The 13,934-nt window shown below is 34.9% G+C and overlaps 3 protein-coding genes across 3 annotated transcripts; 2 read left to right on the forward strand and 1 right to left on the reverse strand.

Annotated features, from left to right (window-relative positions):
* The first annotated feature begins 293 nt into the window (after nucleotides 1-293).
* LOC107916460 (hydroxyproline O-galactosyltransferase GALT2) lies at nucleotides 294-4,794 on the forward strand. Its single transcript, XM_016845764.2, has 7 exons — nucleotides 294-1,751; nucleotides 2,369-2,601; nucleotides 2,719-3,009; nucleotides 3,285-3,413; nucleotides 3,561-3,734; nucleotides 4,119-4,226; nucleotides 4,305-4,794. The coding sequence occupies exons 1-7, from the start codon at nucleotides 845-847 to the stop codon at nucleotides 4,509-4,511; spliced, it is 2,049 nt and encodes a 682-aa protein (XP_016701253.2). The 5' UTR covers nucleotides 294-844; the 3' UTR covers nucleotides 4,512-4,794.
* Nucleotides 4,795-4,884: 90 nt separating this feature from the next.
* Nucleotides 4,885-6,853, reverse strand: LOC107916461 (phospholipase A1-Igamma1, chloroplastic). Its single transcript, XM_016845766.2, has one exon. It carries the CDS (start codon nucleotides 6,636-6,638, stop codon nucleotides 5,052-5,054), a length of 1,587 nt encoding a protein of 528 aa, XP_016701255.1. The 5' UTR covers nucleotides 6,639-6,853; the 3' UTR covers nucleotides 4,885-5,051.
* A 5,338-nt stretch (nucleotides 6,854-12,191) lies between these two features.
* Nucleotides 12,192-13,932, forward strand: LOC107916458 (phospholipase A1-Igamma1, chloroplastic). Its single transcript, XM_016845762.2, has one exon. The coding sequence runs from the start codon at nucleotides 12,356-12,358 to the stop codon at nucleotides 13,901-13,903; it is 1,548 nt and encodes a 515-aa protein (XP_016701251.1). The 5' UTR covers nucleotides 12,192-12,355; the 3' UTR covers nucleotides 13,904-13,932.
* Nucleotides 13,933-13,934: the final 2 nt, after the last annotated feature.

Here is a 13,934-nt window from a genome sequence, read left to right on the forward strand (position 1 = left end):
TTTTTTTTACTTTATTTTAATTTGTCTTTCTTTTAAAAATTGAATATATGACGTTCTAATATTCAAAAATTAAAATTTTAATCGATAACAAATATTCAAATTTAAGGTAAGTCAAATTAGCCATGATATAATTTTTAATTTAATTTAATTTATGAAATTAAAAGTATTGAGATTAAAAATTAAAATTACAAAGAGTATAAGGACTGAGGGAAGAATTAGTCCTTAAATAAAAAGCATAAAACTTTGATCCCCATCCACTTCAAATATATTTCAAATGCTTTGTTTTGCAGTTAAGTCCTTCAACTTTCACTTATTCCCGTTTAGCAGTTTCCAATTTACGCTTTCCGCACGTTAAAGATCTCTCTAATTTCTCTGTTAATTTTTTTTGTGGTTTTGTTCTTTGGTCATTTTTTGGTCTTTTGAAAGTCTCTTATTAACAGACAATCTCAATAAATTTACATTTCTCTTTACAATATAATCTCTAAATATTAGGCTCCTCCTTTCTCGAGATCGAACCCCATTTCAAGAATGCCGGTGAAATATTGAGGGAGGTTGGCTTCCACGTTAAAAAAAAAAGGATCAAATTTTGGTTCCCACGCGTTGTTTAATTCCGACATTGCCTGATTTGGAGGAATAAGGTTTGATTTTTCTTTGCTTTCTTTGTTTGTAAAAAGATTAGGGTTTTATTGATCTGAGTTGGTAAATGTGTGGAATTTTCAAGGCTTGGGTGAATCTAGATTTTGCTATTTTTTTATGGGTTTTTTTGTCTGGTTAAGGAATTTAGTGGAATTTTTTTGAGTTTGATGAAGTTTATTTTGTGGGTTTGCTTGTTGGGTATTGTAAGATGAAGAGGGTAAAATGTGAAATCCCCACTGGGAGGAGATTCAAGTTGTCTCATTTCTTGTTGGGTTTAGGAGGATTATACTTAATCTTCATAGCTTTTAAGTTTCCATATTTTTTGGAGATAGCAGCAGTTTTGAGTGGAGAGGATAGCTATGATGGATGGAATGGGAAAGTGGTTGGGGATGTTAATGATGGAGATTTGAGTAAACCCTTGGTTAATTCTGTTTATAAAGATATGTTTCACCGGAAATTAGAGGATGAGCTAACGCAGGATGCACCTATGAGGCCTACTGAGGAACCTTTAGAGGAAGGGAGAGATGGAGTACAGCCTATTAAGCCACTTAAGCATCTATATGGTCGAATAACAGGTGAGGTTATGCGGCGAATGAATAAAACTAGTGAATTGTCAGTGCTCGAGAGAATGGCTGATGAGGCTTGGACTTTGGGATTAAAGGCATGGGAAGAAGTTGATGAGTTTGATGGAAAGGAGATTGGACAGAGTTCTTTGTTTGATGGGAAGCCCGAGTCATGTCCTTCATGGTTATCTGTCAATGGAGAAGATTTGGCAAGTGGGGACAGGCTAATGTTCCTTCCATGTGGTCTAAAAGCAGGTTCTTCAATTACAGTCGTTGGCACTCCTCGATATGCTCATCAGGAGTACGTACCCCAGCTTGCAAAAACGAGGGGTGGTAATGGCCTAGTGATGGTTTCACAGTTTATGGTTGAGTTGCAAGGATTGCAGTCTGTGGATGGGGAAGCTCCACCAAAGATTTTACATTTGAATCCTCGATTGAAAGGAGATTGGAGCCGCAAGCCAGTCATTGAGCATAATACATGTTATAGAATGCATTGGGGTACGGCTCAAAGATGTGATGGTTTGCCATCCAAGGACGATGAAGACATGCTCGGTAAAATTTTATCAAGCATCACCAGTTTTCAGTTTTTTGCTTCTTTTCTTATTTATTTTTCCTTTTAAATACTGAAATTAATCATGCGTTTATTTGGAGGGAATAAAAGGACTACGAAGTTATAACTGGTTGAACATAAGCCATCTTATGCCAATTTTATGTTTGATGAGAACTAAATTTGTGGTCAAGAAACAAGAACATTATTGAAATTTCTGAATCATATTGGTTTACAGGATGCATTCAATTACCTTGATGTATCAATGACAATGGGATGGAATTATCTTGAAAAACTTCTTATTTTTTCTTAAATGCTTTAATGGTATTTCTATAGGAAGATTACTGCTTGCTATGAGTATTAGAGGAAGGCTTTAAGCTGCTAATTTCCACAGAAGTAGTTTCCGGTTGAAACAATTTGTTGTGCTTATGTTTGCATGTGATTAGACACTAAAATAATAGGAGGGAGGGACATGTTACGAGTGTGGTATTTTGCATGTGGATGAGAGAACTTTCAAGTAGTATTTTTGTGACTTTGTTCACTTTTTGTCTTCTATTTTTGTTTGCGTTTTGGAAAATTCTAAGGACATTTATCAAGTACCTAATACCTATACTTTTGGCAGTTGATGGATATCGAAGATGTGAAAAATGGATCCGGAATGATGTTGTAGACTCGAAAGAGTCCAAGACAACTTCTTGGTTTGGACGGTTCATTGGAAGGGCACAGAAACCAGAAGTTACCTGGCCATTTCCTTTTGCAGAGGGCAGGCTTTTTATCCTGACTCTGCGTGCTGGTGTTGATGGATACCATATCATTGTTGGGGGTCGACATGTGACTTCATTTGCATATCGTACGGTATGCTTATCTTAAGTAAAAAACTGATGTTTGTGCTTTCCAGCATCTCTATCAATGCATCTATATAGCCTTGGAAATCTCATACTATGATTGATCACATAAAAACTCTATTTTCAGGGTTTTTCACTTGAAGATGCAACAGGGCTGGCCATAAAAGGAGATGTGGACATTCATTCTGTTTATGCAACCTCTCTTCCCACCTCTCATCCAAGTTTTTCCCCCCAAAGAGTACTGGAAATGTCACCAAAATGGAAAGCTTCTCCCTTGCCTAAGAGATCTATTCGACTTTTTATTGGGATTCTCTCTGCTACTAATCACTTTGCAGAACGCATGGCAGTTAGACAAACTTGGATGCAATCTTCAGCCATCAAGTCTTTAGATGTAGTGGTCCGTTTCTTTGTTGCGCTGGTAAGGTCATTAAACCTTTCTATAGATTTTACGATCGTGTTAAGTACCTAATTGTTATGCATCCTAATATTTCAATTTGTCTCACAAATATCAACATGAGATTTTGGAAAAATAAGTGTTGGAATGTCTGTTGGCCAGTATGCCTTTTATCTATTCATATACTCTTTATGGCTCTTAAGTAGCTGTTCTTTCTGGACATTCTTCTCCACCTATCAATGTGTAAATTGTTTGTATCACTTATTCTTGTCTTTACTTATTTATGTAATAAATTGCAGAATCCTAGGAAGGAGGTGAATGCAGTGCTGAAGAAGGAGGCAGCTTATTTTGGTGATATTGTAATTTTGCCATTTATGGACCGCTATGAGCTTGTGGTTCTTAAAACTATTGCAATTTGTGAATTTGGGGTGAGTTCATGGTGTATCTTTCTTCTATTTCATTTCCAGAAAGGCTGTTCCTACTTTCTAACCCATGTTTCATTTCATTTTGTGGTGTTTCTCTGAGTTGAATTTCTTTTAAATGTGATTCTGAATCTCCAAATTTTGTCAATACAGGTGCAGAATGTGACTGCTGCTTACATCATGAAATGTGATGATGACACATTTGTTAGAGTTGACAGTGTCTTGAAACAAATTGATCGTATCTCTCCTAAAAGGTCACTTTATATGGGCAATCTCAACCTTCTGCACCGCCCTTTGAGAAATGGAAAGTGGGCCGTTACCTATGAGGTATGTCAGTATATATACATATATACGAGTTTTTCTACCTTTTATGATTTTCCATTCATTTGTCTTCTTCATTTTATAAGGTCGCATTTGCTTCATTTTATTTTAGATTTCTCAGTTACAAAACACAAAGTTGGTGTCTGAAATTGAAATTGTTTACTTTTGTTGTGTAATCATAAGAAGCTGCAAAACGATATTGCTTGCTGTGGTTTCTCATATTTAACATCTAAAATGTCTAAAATGTCTTTACTATTGACTTTGTTGTATTAGAAGCATTTTTGGTAGTTAAAAGCAAGTATGCTCATTGTCTCAGAATTCGGATATGTTGCTTCGATAGTTAAATTAGATACTGTGCATTCCTTAATGTATTATTGTCTGATATAACAGGAGTGGCCAGAAGAAGTTTATCCTCCCTATGCCAATGGACCTGGATACATTATTTCCAGTGATATTGCCAAGTTTATTGTCTCACAACATGCCGATCAAAAATTAAGGGTTAGTTTTAAAAATTCCTGTTTTTTTTCCCATCTACTGCTTCAGTTTTATCAGCTCCATTATTTTATATATTGACAGCTTTTCAAGATGGAGGATGTGAGTATGGGAATGTGGGTCGAACAATTTAACCAGTCGACGACTGTCCAATACTCCCATAGTTGGAAGTTCTGTCAATACGGATGCATGGTAGACTATTATACTGCACATTACCAATCCCCTAGGCAGATGATTTGTCTTTGGGACAAACTTTCTAGAGGTCAGGCACGCTGTTGCAACTTCAGATGACAACCGTCAACTCCTGCCGTTTGTTAGAACGACTTTATGTACGTTACCTTCCTCCGCCCTGTATTTTCGCCACGTTCTACCCATTTTTGTGCAATCAAGTGAGCTCCAGAGGGTTTTAAGTGTTGAGTTACAACCTTCTGTTGCCAAGATACAGATTGTTCTGTGATAACATCGGACAAGTAGGTTCATTTAGCTTGAATTGTATACGCATTTATGATACTCAGGTTGTTGGAACACTTGGTACTAAACCCCCTTTGCCTTTCAAGTTCTTCTCTTGCTTTCATGTTTTGGTTTCTTTAACCTGTTCTCTGAATTGAATTTGCAATTCTTACCTTTATCATTAATTGTAAGGCTGATGGAAAAAAGGCGAATATTGCACATTATATTGCTCAAATTTTATATCAGTTATTTTTAACTATACTATGAATTCAAATCTCATTGTTAAACACATTAATGAATCTTGGATGAATATCAACAGAAAAGAAAAGAAGAAAAAAAAAACCCTCAAAATTTGTATCAGTCTCAAATCAACATTTGTATCTAAAATGGAGGCGGCTCTTGGCAGGATTCAATACGAAGTGGGGAAGGAATGTGCTCAGCTTGTCTTCCTGGTTTAACCCATCTTCCGTATTGGTTCAGCACAAGGCCCTTGAACGGTCTTTCGTACCAACACTCCGGGATTTTTAATTCCGTTATCAGCATATTAGTTGACTTGTTCACCAAGGCAACGTCTCGTCTCGCATTCCAACGGAACTTTGATGTCTTGCTAACATATCCATCTAACAAATGGAGGTATATCTCCAAGTTATGACACCCTGTATAATCAGGATCGCGTCTTAAATAGGGGGAATGGAGCATGTTGAGCTTTAATTGTGTGCCGACGTGCCTGTAAATCCATTTCAATCTCCCGGTGATAGCAGTGAATTTGTTGAGAATGGTGTTGAGTATGAATCCTGGTAATTTTGGGACTATATCTTGCTTGACGACAACTCTTAGCGTCTTGACTCCTAGTTCATTGAGCTTTTCTTTGAAGTGTATGTTCCCAACTCTTGGTGCAGCGTAGGAGATGACGCTGATGAAGAGGTCAGGGAAGTAAGTTGCGGCGTCGTAGGCATTGAGGAGTGCCAAGGCACCACCGAGACTATGGCCACAGAGCGTTAAGCTCACTTCCTCGCCTCTGTCTCGGAAAAACGTTATGAGCCTTCGGATTTCTTCCATGACTTGTTCGGATGCACTCAACTTGTTGTACCTAGTGAACTCACCTTTGGAGCAGTAGACGCCGAGGAATCCACTTTGGACCTTGATATTGGTCTTGCCAAGACGTTGCAGGCTTGTTTTTAAGTCACTATACCACTCGGTTGGAGCCACCGTGCCCCGCCAAGCCACGAGGATATCTCGCCTCCCTATTCTCGTGGTTTCAGCATCACCACTAACCGCAACGTACCCCATCCAGTTCGAATCCTTGCTCCAAGTACAATGTGACCTCTCGAACCATTCGGGAACATCGACATGGGACATAGCATAAATGTACTTGGTAACCTTGTAACCATGTTTAGTAAGTCCTAGTTCTTCAAACAGTTTATTCGGGTTGTACCTACAGCTTCCACAAAACTCCGATAATGGATCGAAATCAAAAGCATCGTAAGTCGCCTCAACGAACTCTCCGTACTTGACAACCTCCCGTCTCAACCAAGGATGGAGTGGCTCAATAAGCCCCTCCCAGTTATGCAAACCGTGAAGCTCACGCCATCTCGTGGATATATTCTCGACAGGTGACTTAGTAGGCGTCATAGCATCCCCTCGGTCGACGAAATCAGCCGCTGTGTACGGCAACTGAATGAGCTTCTCCAACGGCATCGTGGGACGGATCGGCTTCTTCTTTTTCATCACGTGTTGGATCGGCCTAATGATGGCAAGATCATGGTGGTTGATTTTCAAGGTTGGGAGCTTGTTAAGATTGGAAGCAAGATGAACACGAAGACGGTTCCTCAGACCAGATTTCAAGGCCTTCTTCATACGCTGCCATGTAACGTTGAGCTTCAATCTCCACACCCTTTTAGTTCTTCTTGGCTTTTCTGGCTTCTGTTTAGCCATATTTCTCATTGGTGACAATTCCATTTTCTCCATAGAAAAAAAAAAGAACAAGCTTCTAATATCTATATGTATGTATGAATTTATATATATATATACAGTTTATATGCAGAAAACTGAACCTTCTGTTTTTCTTTTTTTGGTGCAAATGCCATGGAAGGGTAGGGTTTATATACACGAAATCTGATATCAGAACAGCCATAGTTTTGTTCTAGGAAGTTTCTGAGTTTCATAGCTGCCTTACTGACAAGTCAATAAGGGACTGAATTAAACAAGTAGGAATTTATTACAAGCGTTAACGTGAAGATGGTTACGGGTTGTTAACCATTCGGGGCTGCGTCTTTGGATAAGAACATAATAGAGGTTTAATTTACTATTTGGTACCTGACTTTAATGTTTAATTTGGAATTTGAGGTTTTTTATCCAATTTAAGTACTTGATTTTAGTTTCAATTTTCAATTCGGTACTTAGGTTTTTTTCTTATCCCATTCAACCGATTGATAAATCCCTAACTTTAGGTCTTTTTTAAATTGAATTAATTTTAAAAAAAATCATGATATGCGTATCTAAGGAATAGTTACTCCAAAATCAAAGTGAATTCTCCCTAGATACATTTATTTAATTTTGGTCCTAATCTATGGATTGTGCTAAAGGTTCAAGATTCATTGGATTAAAAATTTTGGTAAATCAATTTCGAAATGCCTTTTCTACTTTTTTTCTAGAATGCCCAATATTTGTTTTACTACCTAAATTGTCAAATATTCATTGGGATAATGAGTACCAAATTGAATACTTAAATTAAATTCAAGTACCAAATAATATATTAACTCATGATGTGACCAGTAATGGCAGTTAAAGTAACCTTAGTTAAGAAAAATTCTGCATTGGGATGGGGTTGGTTGGGATTTGGTGAGTCAAATTAATGCTAAAAAAAGAAGGGGTCAGGCCAAGCTAACCTCCATGGACCTAAGATCTTTCTTTGGTCAATTTTAAGAAAAAAGAAAACATGTGAGGCGTCCGTTTGCAAGTTGGCCATATTTCAAGACGATATATTCTGCCTATTAATAATATTATACGATTTTCAAAGTAGAGCATGTAATGTTTTAAATTAAGTGCAATTATTACGAGAGATAATATATATAAAAAATATAAAAAATAATATAATTAAATTTGTGAAATGGACTGCAACACTTAAAACCAAATACATTTTCCTTTTTATAAAAGAGACCAAGAGCTACATTTTGTGAATTATATATTTATGAATTATCTATATATTAATAATTAACTTTATATTAAGCTTTTGATGAATTTTAATTTTTTTATCATAATCAATATACTTTTACGTATAATGTAATATTTAATTATTTTTATATTATTTAATTGTATAATGTTTGAAATGATTAGATTTAGTAAGAGTTATGTTAGATGTGCTCATAAGTTGGGTCGAGTCCATGCAAAATATTTAGATTAATTTTTAAGTATGGGCTTAGTCTGGTTTGAAAAATGGGTTTATTTTTTTTATTCAAACCCAACTCAATTTAAGAAAGATAAATTCATGCTCAATCCCACCCGCCCATATTTTATTTTTTTAGATTATTTTTTATTTAAAAAATATAATATATTGATTGTACTAAAAATGCTAAAATAAAAGTTTTCTAACACATTAAAAAATATTTATATTATAAAACACAAATAAATATAACAAATATTTTATTGTATTAAATATAATTTTTAAAATTTTATATTTTAGATTGGTTATTTAGTTGCATAAGTGTTTTTTTTTTAAGTTTTGAATAGTAAGTTTAATTGTTATTGAGTTAGTGATTTAATATAAATATATATAATTATTATTTAACATATATAATTAATCTAATTATCTTTATAACATAATATATTTGGGTTAGGCTGGGCTTGAGCTAGAAATCTTGCCCAAGGCTCGGCCCATATAGAAATGGGCCTTAAATTTTATCCAAATCCATTTTTTGGATCTTACATTTTTGTTCAAACCCTCTTATTTTTCGAACAAGCCTTTAAGTCTGGACGAGTGACCTAGCACACAAGCAGATCTAAGTTAAACCCATATTCTTGTATAATTATTTTTGACCTAATTCTACCCTCAAGCCCTATATTCTTAAAATTTTTTAGATTTAGTTATCCTACTTCGATTTAAGAATTTTAGTCTCTTCACTTGTAAATCCATTTAAAAAATACTACTAATGAACTTCTATTAAATTTAAATATTTTATATTTTATTAATAATTTAAAATTACTGATGTGATAATTTAATATATTAAAAATATACAAATTCATATACAATCAATAAACAATAAAATATAACTTATTGAAAATACAATATACATATATATATATATATATTTAATTTGGGTAATGTTTTTAAATCCACTTAGTAATTGGATTTTGAGTGTTTGGATAACTATTATAATTACACAATGGTTGCATGTAAGAGAATGATGCTGGACACGAGCACTATTGACAGCTATATTTCTTATGTTATACTAATGTGATGTTATTAATATGAGAAATATTTTTTAGAAACCAAATGTCTTCTCAACCACATTACGAAATATTGAATGTGTTCAAATTAAAGAGTTTGCGAGCTGTCAATAGTGCTCGTGTCCAGCATCATTCTCTTAAATGATACCATACCCCATGGTATGATGTAAGAAAACATTTTATTGTTTATTGACTGTATATGAATTATAATAATTATCCAAACACTCAAAATCCAATTACATGCAACCATTGTGTAATTATAATAGATGTCCTATAGCAACATTTCTTTATCTTCATTTTTCTTGAAGTACCAACATCCGACATCCATATCCGATGCATATCCGGACATAGGTAGGGGGGTATGATCTTACTTTGCACAAGTCAGAGCAGCAGGATGCGGACTTAGTATCTCAATTCCCTTGGGAGGATTTCATTTGAATAAAAATAATTAAATTTAAATAAAATTATTTATTATATTATATTTCAAACCAAGCGGATCGACCAAAACTAAAGAAAACCCATCTTAAGCTTAACCAAAATTAGACCCTCCGAGTCTAGTGAGTAGCCTAACGTCCAACCATGATCTTCATTCTTTCGCCAATGATATACATTTTTAATGGTTATGAATGATTGATAGTTAAACGACAATTAAGTTTACGATCGTGAATTACAGCTTGCGATTCTATTTTTCCTTTTACAAAGAAAAACATCAAACGATTACCCTTCTATTTGAGCTACGACTTCGTTCTTGAAAATAAATGTATATAAACTCGGAAACGAAGTTACCGAGGCTAGTGAAAAGTAAAGAGAAGTTTATGTTTTGTCCACAGCCTTTTTAACTGCCTAAGATTGAGAACCGCAGCCACAATATTTTTTAGAACATTAAACAACACATTAAATCTCTTACCCCAGATGAGTCTGGTTTTTGATTTACAAATGAAATCCTCCCAAGGGAATTGAGTTACTGAGTCCGCATCCTGCTGCCCTGACTTGTGCAAAGTAAGATCATACCCCCCTACCTATGTCCGGATATGCATCGGTTATGGATGTCGAGTGTTGGTACTTCAAGAAAAATGAAGATAAAGAAATATTGCTATACGACATCTATTATAATTACACAACGGTTGCATGTAATTGGATTTTGAGTGTTTGGATAACTATTATAATTCATATACAGTCAATAAACAATAAAATGTTTTCTTACATCATATCATGGGGTATGGTATCATTCAAGAGAATGATGCTGGACACGAGCACTATTGACAGCTCGCAAACTCTTTAATTTGAACACATTTAATGTTTCGTAATGTGGTTGAGAAGACATTTGGTTTCTAAAAAATATTTCTCATATTAATAATATCACATTAGTATAACATAAGAAATAAAGTGGATTGTACCAACATGTTGTATATTTTATAACTTCAATCATACGTGAGCTTGATATAATCCATATACTTCGAAGAGTATATAGAAGAAAAAGATTCTAATTATCTTAATGATGTAAATTCAAATTAAGATGATGATGAGCTCGGTCAAGGACTGATAGATGATGATAAGAAACATATGTTAAATATTAAATATGAAATTACCTAACAAATATGCATTAGAGCAATTAGATAAAGTTACATATGATGATGTTTATTTTTCTTGTTATTTTTATTAATAATCGTATTATCATATACTTTTTTAGACTAACAGAATACATATGATGATTTGATTTTAATTTTTGTTACTTGTTTAGAAATTATTTTTTATTATACTAATAAATTTTATAGTAATTAATATTTTTAAAAAAATATGAATTATGTAGCTATGTAATTACAATTTGTACTACCAAATATAACATAGGGAATTACGATGTAATTACACATTGTCAGCCAAACTTGTTTAAGAAATTACAATTTTTTGTAATTACAAAAGAGTGTAATTACTACCCAAATAATTACACTTTTCAAGCAAACCTTAATAACTTTTAAAAGTATTAATTTTTTGATAAAAAATTTAAAGTTATTAATTAATTAAATTAAGATGTGTTTCTATTATACTTCGAGTAGCAAACCTTGTGGACTTTATAATGTATCCATAAAGAAACTTGTCATGTGTCTCTCAATGGAACCAACGATACTATAAACCCAAAGTTAATCCACAAAATCTAAAGCTAGTTTGCAAACCTCAACTAGGCGAACTAAGACATCTCCACTAAAACTAGGTGAAAACTATAAGGAGAGCTAATTGCCATGCAAACTGCTCACTCACGTTCATGTATTCACTCCTTTTTCCTAAACTCTCGACTCTTCCACAAAGAATCTCTTTCTCAACTTCCACCCAACCTTCCTCCGTGTAACCACCGTCCTCCTCCCTTGTTGACCTAACTGCTTAACAATTTCTATATAATTCATCGGCACGATTTCTAACTTATATTTCGTCACTACCTCACTGTCCTCACTCAATTTCATTATTTGAATAGAGACAATTTAAATTAAAAAAAAAAGAGAGCCTAATATAACTATATATTATGAAATTGATGCATGGGACATACCTTTGAAACGTGATTGGTTAAAATAATAAAAATTGAGAATATTAAAGTAACATCACGCGTTGAATGTCAAACTTCTACCTCAACATTTGCTCTTTCTATTAACATAAATTTTTATTATTAACATAAATTTTAGTTATAAATTTCATCTTTATTTTATAAAAATTAAAAAATATTAATATTTTTATTTCAAATTAATTTTTTATAAAATAATTCAAAAAAATTCGATAATGATAATTAATATTCAACAAATTAATAAAAATCAATCCTTTAAGTTCATAAACTAGATTTTCAAGTTTCGTATAGTAAAATGGAATGATGCAATTTTATAATTATATTTAATTTCAATTATATCGGATACAAATATTTAAATTAAAAAAGAAATTCTCCCATTATCCAATGAAAAAAAGTTGACGTGTAAGTAACATGTTTTTCAACAAGTTAACGTGTAGATAGACTAAAGGAAGATGTCAAGTTGTGATCAAAACAGATGGCCTAAAATGTACGGTCACCCTTTAGCTTGTCAGTTCACGTGTGAAAAGTTCAATAACTTTATAATATTTTTCCATAGTCAATACCAAACACGTAACGAGTTTTCAAAACCTCTGCCTTTTCTATATATAGGCTGCTGTTAATCAGTTGATATTGCACTTTGCACACCAAGCATCCAACGGCGACTTCTAGGCTTACTGTTCCATCAATAATGGCCCTTTCAACAATGATCCATACCCATCTCCCACCAGCCCTCAGCGGTGGTGGGATGAATCGGATTTCTGCTGTTTTTGTTCATCAAGGAGTTGCTTCCGATACCAAACTCAATAGGGGTGCTCGACGTTTAGCTGAATCGTTGACTACCCTTCTTAATCTCAATATCGAACCTCTTTGTTCGAGGAAAAATCTTCAATATTCCAATTGGGATTCGTTTGATGATGAGAAACATAACACCCCAACGACGTCTCCCAAGGAGATGATTGCCGATAAGTGGCGTGAGCTTCATGGTTCTTCGGATTGGGAGAAGCTTTTAGACCCACTTCATCCATGGCTACGGCGAGAAATCGTTAAGTACGGCGAGTTTGCTCAAGCGACTTACGATGCTTTCGACTTTGATTCTTTCTCGGAGTATTGTGGGAGTTGCAGGTATAATCGTAACAAGTTGTTTGAGAAACTGGGGCTGAGTAAAAATGGTTACAAGGTGACTAAGTACATCTACGCTATGTCCGCCATTGAAATGCCACAGTGGTTGGAAAGGTCACGGTTGATGGACACATGGAGCAAAGATTCCAACTGGATGGGTTACGTGGCCGTTAGCGACGACGAGGAGACACGTAGGATCGGACGGAGGGATATCGTGGTGGCGTGGCGAGGGACGGTGGCGCCGTCTGAATGGTACGAGGATTTTCAAAGGAACTTGGAACCGATAGGGATCGGAGATGCTAAGGTTGAGCATGGATTCCTAAGCATTTACACTTCCAAGAATGAATTCACAAGGTACAATAAGTCAAGTGCTTCAGAGCAAGTTATGAAAGAAGTGACCAAGTTGGTGCAATTCTATCAAGGACAAGGAGAAGAAGTGAGTTTAACGATAACCGGGCACAGCTTAGGCGGTGCATTGGCACTGCTCAATGCCTATGAAGCCGCCGTGAATTTCCCGGGCCTCGCGGTTAGTGTGGTTTCCTTCGGTGCACCTAGAGTGGGCAACAGCGCCTTTCGAGCCGAGCTCGATGATTTAGGAGTTAAAACTTTGAGAGTGGTAGTTAAGCAAGATTTAGTCCCTAGAATGCCAGGGATTGTTTTCAATGAGAGTTTACAGAGGTTTGATGATATAACAGGAACATTAGAATGGGTTTATACACATGTAGGAGCTGAATTGAAGCTTGATGTTAGTTCATCACCTTACCTTAAACGTGGATTCAATCCGTTGGGATTTCATAGCCTCGAGACGTACCTTCATCTTGTCGATGGGTACCTTAGTGCCGAGTCTGCATTTCGGTCCAGTGCTCGTAGGGATGTTACCTTGGTGAACAAGGCATGTGATATGTTGGTGGATGAACTAAGGATCCCTCAATGCTGGTACCAATTGGCTAACAAAGGGTTGGTATGTAATAAACATGGCAGATGGGTTAAACCAAGAAGAGAACCTGAAGACATTCCTTCACCAACCGGAGAACAAGCACATGACCTTAGTCTCAGAATTGAGATGCAAGAAAGTTATAAATGTTGTATGCAAGCTAAAAACTTAGCTATATGTTGATCAAGAAATGAAAAGCATTTTTTGAAAAATT

This window comes from Gossypium hirsutum, chromosome D10, assembly GCF_007990345.1.
Source record: "Gossypium hirsutum isolate 1008001.06 chromosome D10, Gossypium_hirsutum_v2.1, whole genome shotgun sequence".
Taxonomy (NCBI): Eukaryota; Viridiplantae; Streptophyta; class Magnoliopsida; order Malvales; family Malvaceae; genus Gossypium; species Gossypium hirsutum.

Coding starts and splice junctions, on each gene's coding strand:
- LOC107916460 (XM_016845764.2), top strand. CDS start 845: ATGAAGAGGGTAAAATGTGAAATCCCCACTGGGAGGAGATTCAAGTTG. Junction 1,752..2,368: donor GGACGATGAAGACATGCTCG/GTAAAATTTTAT, acceptor TACTTTTGGCAG/TTGATGGATATCGAAGATGT. Junction 3,414..3,560: donor TTGCAATTTGTGAATTTGGG/GTGAGTTCATGG, acceptor TTGTCAATACAG/GTGCAGAATGTGACTGCTGC.
- LOC107916461 (XM_016845766.2), bottom strand. CDS start 6,638: ATGGAGAAAATGGAATTGTCACCAATGAGAAATATGGCTAAACAGAAG.
- LOC107916458 (XM_016845762.2), top strand. CDS start 12,356: ATGGCCCTTTCAACAATGATCCATACCCATCTCCCACCAGCCCTCAGC.